Consider the following 9,408-nt stretch of genomic DNA (forward strand, 5'->3'; position numbering starts at 1 on the left):
TAGGTCTTGTGTTAGGTGGTGATTTTTACCAGCTAGAGAGCTTCCCAGAGGACTTCTCCTGGAGGGGTGGCAGCTGACTGCCCTGGGGTGCCAGATGAGACAGGGTGTTGTCCCAGCCCAGGGCCTCTCTTCTCCCATGCCCTGCAGGTACTCTTCACTCCAGCAACCCAGGCGGCACGGCAGGCAGCCTGTACCATCGTGGAAGCTCTTGCCACCATTCCTAGCCGCAAGCAGCAGGTCCTCGACCTCCTCACCAGGTACTACTTAGGGTTGGGCTGGGGAGGGAGGTTAGACTTCACTGAGTGCCTTTCCTTCTTTTCTGGAGAAATTCATATCAGGGTGAGGGGAAGCACACTTGTGTGGTCCATAGCCAGTTCATTCCATGTAGAAGACCGCAAAAACAACGAAGTGTTAGAAAGCTGAATTTTAGTATGAGCAGCAGCAGTAGCAGTTACTATTTATTGAAATCGTAGGGGCACATAGATACTGGGCATGCCTTATTATTTTTTTAATCCACATAGCAATAAGCACCAAAATATGAATGCTTAGAGTCTGTGGCATTCATTTCCTGCGGAGTGCTCTGACTTCCCAGGTGTGAGGATTTCCCAAGTGGGAATTTTGGGGTTTTCTTAGATGTTCTCCCTCTATCCTAAGGAATAGGGAGAGGCAGCATAGATAGGAAAGATGGGCTTGGTGCCTGTAGCTCAGTGGCTAGGGTGCCAGCCACATACACCGGAGCTGGCAGGTTCCAATCCAATTCGGGCCTGCCGAACAACAATGACAACTACAACAAAAAATAGCTGGGCACTGTGGTGGGTGCTGAAGTCCCAACTACTTGGGAGGCTGAGGTAGGAGAATCGCTTGAGCCCAAGAGTTTGAGGTTGCTGTGAGCTATGACTCCATAGCACTCTACCAGGGTGACATAGTGAGACTCTGTCTTAAAATAAAAAAGAAAGATGGAAAGAGAAAGGGGAGTTCTTGGAGCCATCAGAACTATTAGCTTTCTTGAACACTGAGTGCCCTGTCATTCTTGATGGCAGTTACCTGGATGAGCTGAGCATAGCTGGAGAGTGTGCAGCCGAGTACTTGGCTCTTTACCAGAAGCTCATCACTTCCGCACATTGGAAAGTCTACCTGGCAGCTCGGGGAGTCCTGCCCTACGTGGGCAACCTCATCACCAAGGTATCCTACCCCACTGCCCAGGAGAGCCCTCTCCTTGATTCTCCTTTCATTGTACACTTTGCCATGCTCTTTTTTAGCTGAGAAATATAGAAGTATTTGTTGAGAATATTATTTTTATGACTGTATTAAATCTATCATATGGCTGTGGCAATCCACCGGGGATATTTAGGCCATTTGCAATTATTAAGTAATCCCTTAGTAGTTACTGCAACCATCCTTGGATTCTTGGAAAGGAGTTCTGCAAGGGTTAGAATAAGAAGATATGACTACTGAATGTCTGGTTGATGCTGCAAACTCCTGGGACAGTGGTGGAGGTAACTGGTACCTGTGGCAGTGCTGTCACACTGACCGTACTTGTCATCCTGTTTAGGAAATAGCCCGTTTGCTGGCCCTGGAGGAGGCCACCCTGAGCACTGATCTGCAGCAGGGCTATGCCCTTAAAAGTCTCACAGGTAGAGAGAGCCGCCTGGCCCTTCCTTTAGGGCATCCTGGGTATGTTTTAAGGACTGACCCTTAGTTCCTCGGGTGCTGTGGTTGATTGTCTTCCCTCTCATTGACCATGGCACTGATTTAAGTTCTGCATTTCTCTCCTCATTGATGGTTTTACATGTTTGAGCTCCTGCTCAGCTACTGACCAGCTCAGCTCACTGAGCACCTGCTCTGTGCCCTACACATAGGTTTTCCTGCTTTTTGAGTTGCTCCTAGTTGTTTGAAGACACAGACCTTCCTTGCTTATATTCTCATCCAGAGCTCTTGCAGCAACTTTTTCCTGTCCCCACAGGCCTTCTCTCCTCCTTTGTTGAGGTGGAATCTATCAAAAGACATTTTAAAAGTCGCCTGGTCGGTACTGTGCTGAATGGTTATCTGTGCTTGCGGAAACTGGTGGTGCAGAGGACCAAGCTGATTGATGAGACACAGGACATGCTGCTGGAGATGCTGGAGGATATGACCACAGGTAGCACTGCCCGGGGGGGCTGGGGCCTGACACTGCATGTCCCTTCTGGTGCTGGCCAGGAACAGAGTCTGATTTCCTCCAGCTCCTCAGAGCCAGAGGAGGGGTGACACACATCTTCCCACATTCTAGAAGAAAGACCCATCTTTTCAGTGTTGCTTTTGGAGTTTAAGTTCTAGCGCTGGCTCAGTCGGTTTTGGTAGTCTCTTGTTTTTTATTCACATTCCCCCCTTTTATGTCCTTTAAGCATATTAAACATTTATGTTTAATAATTCCAAAGTTTGAAATATTTGTAGGCCTGATTTTGCTGTTTATTGTTCAGGCTCTTGTTCGTGGTGCCTTAGGTCTTACTGTATTTTGTGGTTTCTGACTGCGACCTCATATTTTGAGGGAATTAATTTTGACCAGCCTGGCCAACACAGCGAGACCACAAAGATGCTGCTCAAAGATGAAGACAGCTTTAGCTGCCTTTGAGCTTTAGCTGTGGGAATTCTTTAGAACTGGGTCACAGGTGGGTTTCTTCAGCACTTCTGACTGCTTCTATGAGGCATTGCAGGGCACTTCTGAGCTTGCGGATTTCAGACCTCCTAGGTAGTGAGAAGTTTATGCCACAAACCTTATGAGGAGACAGCTTGTTAGGAGCTGTCAGAGGAGATTTCCTCCACCCCTCAGTGGGGAAGTTAAGGAAAAACAATTTCCTTTAAGTTATTTGGTTGTGAAAAGGGAGAGTTATTTCTAGTTGCTCCCAATTCCCAGGTTATACTTATTTGGGGGGACCAGATTTGTGTTTCTGGGGGATGAGATGGTTCCTGCTAGACTCCCCACCTTGGTAGATTTGGGGCTTTAGTTTGCAAATCAGAGTAGGTTTTGGAAACCAAGCTCCAGGTTAAAAGTGACTGGTGATTTGCTTATCTTGTTGGGTTCCTGATTTTTTGGCTATGGATTCTTTGCTGGTGTGGCAGCTCACTGATAGATTTTTATTCAGTATTTTAAATTGTTATGTATATTTGTAGTGAGAATTAAAGGTGATGGGAATAAGATAATTAGATTAGCACTTCATAAGCATGTTACAAGAAACACAAATCCTCTTGCAGGAGAGCAGAGTCTGGTATGAAGAGAAGGGAAATGGAAAAAAAAAAAAAACGTTCTTCTTAGTTTTTGGAGACAGGATCTTGCTGTATTGCTCAGGCTAAAGTGCAGTGGAAGCGTCATAGCTCACTGCAGCCTGAACTCCTGGCTCAAAAAGTCCTCCTGCCCAGCCTCCTGAGTAACTGGGACTGTAGGTGTGTGCTGCCACACCTGGCTAGTATTTTTATTTTCTGTAGAGTTGGGGTCTTACTGTGTTGGCCAGGCTGGTCAAGATTAAATTGTTTCTAAGTGGTAGGGAATAGAGAGTAAGTCAGGGAACCTCATTTACCTTATGCTCCAAACGGAAGTCCTGATGCCATTCTCACGCTGCCATTCTGAGCTGGTTTGGGACCTTGCCAGTGGGACCCTTAATTAAAGATGGTATTTTCTTCCCTTTATGTGACTTGAAGTTGAGATTTTTTTGGCTTGTAGAGGACAATCAAATCCTTAAGAATGAAGTTTAAAACTACAAATTCCCTTTGATTTGAATGGAATATAGTCAGGATTAGTCAACATTTCTTGAATATCTGTTTTGGACAAGGGGATGCTAAGTTGAATAAGGCACAGTCCCTCTCCTTAAGGAGGTTATGTCCTAAGAGAGAGAGAGCAAGACTTCTGTACACAGCTAACGAGGATGCAGTACATTGACTTGAGTGTTAAGAATTTTGAACTAAATGTGGTGTGAATATGAAACCATTCATTGTCAAATTTCCAGTTAAACTAAAGTCTCATCTCAGTTCCCATGGGTGAAGTTCTTTCGTAACTAACTTGGCCACTTTGATTTCTGGCAGGTACAGAATCGGAAACCAAGGCCTTTATGGCTGTGTGCATTGAGACAGCCAAGCGCTACAATCTGGACGACTACCGGACTCCTGTCTTCATCTTTGAGCGGCTCTGCAGCATCATTTATCCTGTAAGCAGTGTGGCCTTTCCTATGTTCTCAAGTGTCAGCATGAGCCACTTTGCCATGGAGCTTCTTGGTGATTCATTGTAGTGATGTCCCCATCACTATACCAGCTGTGGGCCACTTAGGACGAGCCACTGATACAGAACAGAAGCAACTTCATGATTTTCCTATTCCTGATGATGGAAAATCTAATTGACCTTATTTCCTAGGTTAAAGATCAAGATTAGTTAGGTATTTTAAGCCTCCAATTTTAAAATCCCGTTGCTTACCATCCCAACATGCTATGGGAGAAGCAGTACTGAGCTAGAGGATACAGATATTTTTATTTTCTTCTTCTTCCATCCTGTTTTGTGCATGCCTGCAGTATGTATGTTTTCTTCCTTAGCCTGAACCGTATGGAAGCACAGTCTGATCCAAAGAGCCCTCCTTTCATTGAGGAAAGATGAAAAATGCCAGTGTTGTTAGTTAATGATGAGAGATGACTGAGGGGTGTGCATGCCTGCATGTTATATGGCGAAGCCCTCTTCTTGGCTTCAGGGTCATCTGGCCTCAGATTGGTTAGCATCACACGAGACCCGCACGAGGAGGAAGGAAAGCTCCCTCCACTCCGTTCCCCATTTCACTAATGAGCTTTCATGTTAGTCCTCATCTGCTTGTTTAGTTAGATACTGTCTCCTGATCCACCTTGTGTTTCAGAGGAGATGCTGGATATTTAAGGCTACTTGAATATTAACACTTTGATTTTTTTTTTTGAGATGGAGTCTCACCATGTCCCCTTTGATAGAGTGCCATGGTGTCACAGCGCACAGCAACCTCAAACTCCTGGGCTTAGGTGATTCTCTTGCCTCAGCCTCCCAAGTAGCTGGGACTACAGGCTCCCACTACAACACCCGGCTATTTTTTTAAAATAAAAATTTATTGAATAATTAATGACAAAACATAATAATAAACATAAATAATGAACATAAAATTATGAAGAACCCTCATCCCATGTAACATCAACTATGTACATTTTCACTATTACTTTAAACATGATTTTATCCAGTGTGAACAGCAATTTACGCTTTCAAAAAGTGAAGGATCTTCTTCTTTGCTTAATGAATCTTTTGTTACTTCTGGGCTCCCCATTTGGGAAAGAAAACCTTGAAACAGTATGCTCATTGTAATTGAAATTATAAACACAAGTCAGCTAAGTTGTCATCTTATATTGTTCTGTTAAAAATAATTGCAAAAACTCAACAGGGATTCTTTTTTTTTTGCAGTTTTTGGCTGGGAGTGGGTTTGAACCTGCCACCATCAGCATATGGCGCTGGTGCCCTACTCCTTTGAGCCACAGGCGCCACCCAACAGGGTTCTTTATTATGACTTTTGTTAAGGGGGGTTATTAATGTCTAGCTTAAAAAATAATTTATAATTTTAATAGATTTTTTTTGTAGAGCTCCTACCTACCTATTCACTAAATAATCATTCACCTAATGACATAAGCAAAATGCCTTTTCTACCAAAATGCTTTTTTTCTACCATCTACCCAATCTGACCCTACAACCAGCTCCAGGGTGTTAGTAGTCACAGTGAATCACTGGGAAGAAGGGAGACGTGGGCTCTTCAAAAAGAGTGAAAACCTCACACTTCATTGTGCCCAAGAGAAGTCAACTGAATTGCTTATGGATTTATAAACACCTGGCTATTTTTTGTTGCAGTTGTCATTGTTGTTCAAACCCGCCCCCCTCCGTACATGTGGCTGGCGCCATACCCACTGTGCTACAGGCACCAACCCTAACACTTGGATTATTTTTGAATTCCCTCTGAACCTCTTATCCTTTATAGCTTTAAATATATAAGGAGCTTGATGAGTTCGGTGTGTTTCCTTCAGTGTCTGTAGAACAAGGCTGTGTGATATAAACCTCTGCCTCTGCCATCCTTTCTGATGCATCCTTCTCTGTATCCTCAGGAGGAGAATGAAGTTACTGAGTTCTTTGTGACCTTGGAAAAGGATCCCCAACAAGAAGACTTCTTACAGGGCAGGATGCCTGGGAACCCATATAGCAGCAATGAGCCAGGCATAGGGCCACTTATGCGGGATATAAAGAATAAGATTTGCCAGGACTGTGACTTGGTGGCTCTCCTGGAAGATGACAGTGGAATGGAGGTAAGGAGCGCAGGACAGTGCTACCTGTGATTAGGAACATGGGCTGGGGTCAGATCTGGGTGCTCCCCTTTAGTGGCTGATTAACCTTGGGCTGGGAGCTTGCTTCAGCTGTCTTATCTAGAAACTGGAATTAATGATTCCCACCTGTGTACATTTGTCACCTGGTGCTAAGGTTCATTACCTGTAAAGGGCTCTGCCCAGTGCCTGGCATGGAGTAAGCAAATGCTTAGTGGCTATTGGCCATGCCAGAGGGAGGTTTTTATTATCATCATGGATTCTGGCAGAGGTTTCTGAGTGGTTTTGAGTTAACTGAGATCCTAAATATTGGCATTTTAGCTGCTGTGCAAGTTTATGGCCCTGTATCTGATACCTTATGGCAGACAACCTCTAGGGTCTGGCATTATCATATATGTGTGTTGAATGAAATAGAGAACTGCTTTTTCTGGTGCTGAGCCTGAGAGTGGGGAAGTTAATAGGTCCATGACACACAAATTATGAATTGTGAACCACTGCCATAAAGTGCCCTTTGATCTTGAAATTTACTTGCCTTACAATTATTTGGAATAACAGCCTCATCTACTTTTCTGTTCAGCTTCTAGTGAACAATAAAATCATTAGTTTGGACCTTCCTGTGGCTGAGGTTTACAAGAAGGTCTGGTGTACCACGAATGAGGTATGTGCTTGTTTGCTTCCTTGGAGGTGTGGCTTTACCTTTCTGACTGGTGCAGACTTGTACCAGCAGGAGCCATTGTTAATCATCTCATACCCAGCTTGTAGCAGCACTAAGGAGCTTTACCTCCCCTATTTGTAGTTGTGGGGAGAAAACCCATCATTGTGTCCCCTTTGGAGGCAAGTAGCTAATGAAGGTCGGAAATCTTCAGGAAAAGATAAGCGTTTTCCATCTGCACATCTGGACCATGCAAATTCTCAGACCCCAAAGATTCAGGGCCAGGCAGTGTCAGAGGACGCACCATGGTGGGGAATGCTCCTGTCTTGTACTCTATACGGGCACCTCTAGATGGAGGTTAATTCTCAGCTCTGTGGGCCTCCATGCTTATCACAGAACATTTCCCAGGAGCTGTGTCAAGGCACATTGTTTGGGTTTTACTAGTTGGGGAATTAAGACTTGTTCTTGAGGAGAGGAAAGGGGAAGTGAGGAAGGATGTGCTGGTCCTTTTGTCCATCTCAACACTCCTTGTTCATTTTGGAAATCTTTACATTTCACTTTACCTTTCCTTTCTTTTTTCTTCGTCTCTCTCTGTTCCTTCCTTTCCTCTCTTCCTGTTTCCTTTTCTTCTCTCAGTTTCTCTCTCTGCCATTCCTTCCCTACTCTCGTCTCCATTGGGGGGAAGGGGTCTCTAGTAAATAAATCAGTAACTTAAGTACAGCAAACGAGTGTACCAGTCAAACATGGCAAGTTTACCGTGGCAAACTTTTTTGTACTTAGTCCCAAATATTTCTATAGAGTTTAAGAAACTAAATTATACTGTTGGTACTTTAAGAAACTAAATTATACTGTCGGTACATTTTGGCCTTTAATTTGTTGCACATTTTTGCCTCTCTCCTTTCTGTTGTCCCACTGACCTGGGAATCCTGGTCACCATTGTGGTTGGTCCACTGCCTGCTAGGTAGATGTAGTACTCCTGGCAGAGGGACAGGCAGATTTATCTTGTCACTTGATTTTTAACATCAAAACAGACTATATGGATTTAATCCCTGATGCACATAAAAAACTAAGACTAAGTTTCTATGAGCACTCTTAGAAATGAGGTGTTGAACCCAAAGAATACCCCGGGGCACCTCCCTGGGACCATGAGGTAAGATAGAAGTTTAGCATCATTAGCCCTCACGTTGGTGTGCTTAACCCACGGAGGAGTTCTTCTGGGAAAGTCCAGAGTTTGTGGTAGCTGTTTGTTAGGATCTTCAGCTTCCCTTCTCTCCTTTGCCCCTGATTTCCCTAATAAATAGCCCATCTCTTTAGCTGCTAACTACAACCTGTTCTGTTTAAGAAATAGAGTCTGTTGTCTGGGGTTGTTCTCTCTTTGGGGAGTTTGCACTGGGCTTCCATAGCTCGAAACACTTTTGGAACTGGCCCTTCTGGCAGGTTCTCTCCCTCCAAGGTTTCCTCTCCTGAAGCTGAGCATGGACTTGGAGGCAGACAGTCTGAATTAGCATGTTACACCACCTTCCAGAACTTATACAGTGTGACTCTGAGCTCCTCTTTCTCATCTGGAAAATGAGCATAAGATACATGCTCGAGTGCCTGGCTGAGTACCTGGCATATAGTGAACTAGCTTGATCTTCCAATTTAGTAAAGTTGTTATGGACTTCTCATTTACAAAAGACTTGTTTTTTATCATTCTAGTCAGGTTATGGGTTTTAGCTTGACCAAATTTGTATGAACCCTCTCCTTGTATGGTTATATAAAGATCTCAGAATTTGATTGATAGAGTATCTTTTCTTGCTTTTGATGCGTAAGACTTGAGTCAAACGTCTTTGATCCAAATGGCCTTGTTAGTCCTGGGGAGTGTCCCTATTTGTTAGAGGGAGTTTCTACCCTTCAAGGATGCACAGGCTTGATATTAGACCTGGGCTTATAGCAGGGCAAGTGAACAAGCTGTTTAACCTTGTGTAAAAGGTAACATAAAGTGCTTAATAAGCATAGGATCAAGCCCAGAGTAAAACAATAAGTAGTTGTTATCGCCCACATAAAAGAAAAACACAATTAAACTCAAGCGGGGGAGCGGAGAGGGGCGGGCATTGGTGTGCTCTCACTTAAAAGGCGCACTGTAAGGGTATATGGCACACCTCTTGGGGAAGGGGCACAACTACATCTTGGACTCTCCTAACAACGCAAACAATGTAACCTAATCATGTGTACCCTCATATTAATCTGAAATTTAATAAAAAAGTAAATAGTTGTTGTGTTAGTACGTAGTATTTTAATGAGCTCATGGGTGTAAAGTGCTTCACACAACACCTGCACACTGAATGAGATTAGCTTCCTTCCCCTAAGTGAATTGCCCTGTGTGTGGGTGCTAGGGGACACTGTGGTTAAGTAAGGCCTTGTAGAGCATGGAGGTTCTCCAC

General features: G+C 44.0%; 1 protein-coding gene across 4 annotated transcripts in view; it reads left to right on the top strand.

Moving 5' to 3' along the window:
* UBR4 (ubiquitin protein ligase E3 component n-recognin 4) overlaps positions 1 to 9,408 on the top strand; it is a 118,730-nt gene that overhangs the window by 105,619 nt on the left and 3,703 nt on the right. For all 4 annotated transcript variants that reach the window (XM_012801536.2, XM_023509729.1, XM_023509730.1 and 1 more), the window contains 7 exons: positions 148 to 257; positions 1,041 to 1,182; positions 1,553 to 1,634; positions 1,964 to 2,137; positions 4,054 to 4,175; positions 6,121 to 6,318; positions 6,911 to 6,991. In XM_012801536.2, the coding sequence (XP_012656990.1) occupies positions 148 to 257; positions 1,041 to 1,182; positions 1,553 to 1,634; positions 1,964 to 2,137; positions 4,054 to 4,175; positions 6,121 to 6,318; positions 6,911 to 6,991 (909 nt within the window). The remainder of the gene's footprint in view (positions 1 to 147; positions 258 to 1,040; positions 1,183 to 1,552; positions 1,635 to 1,963; positions 2,138 to 4,053; positions 4,176 to 6,120; positions 6,319 to 6,910; positions 6,992 to 9,408) is intronic.

The sequence above is a fragment of the Otolemur garnettii genome, unplaced genomic scaffold (genome assembly GCF_000181295.1).
Source record: "Otolemur garnettii isolate 467f Iridium unplaced genomic scaffold, OtoGar3 scaffold00009, whole genome shotgun sequence".
Taxonomy (NCBI): Eukaryota; Metazoa; Chordata; class Mammalia; order Primates; family Galagidae; genus Otolemur; species Otolemur garnettii.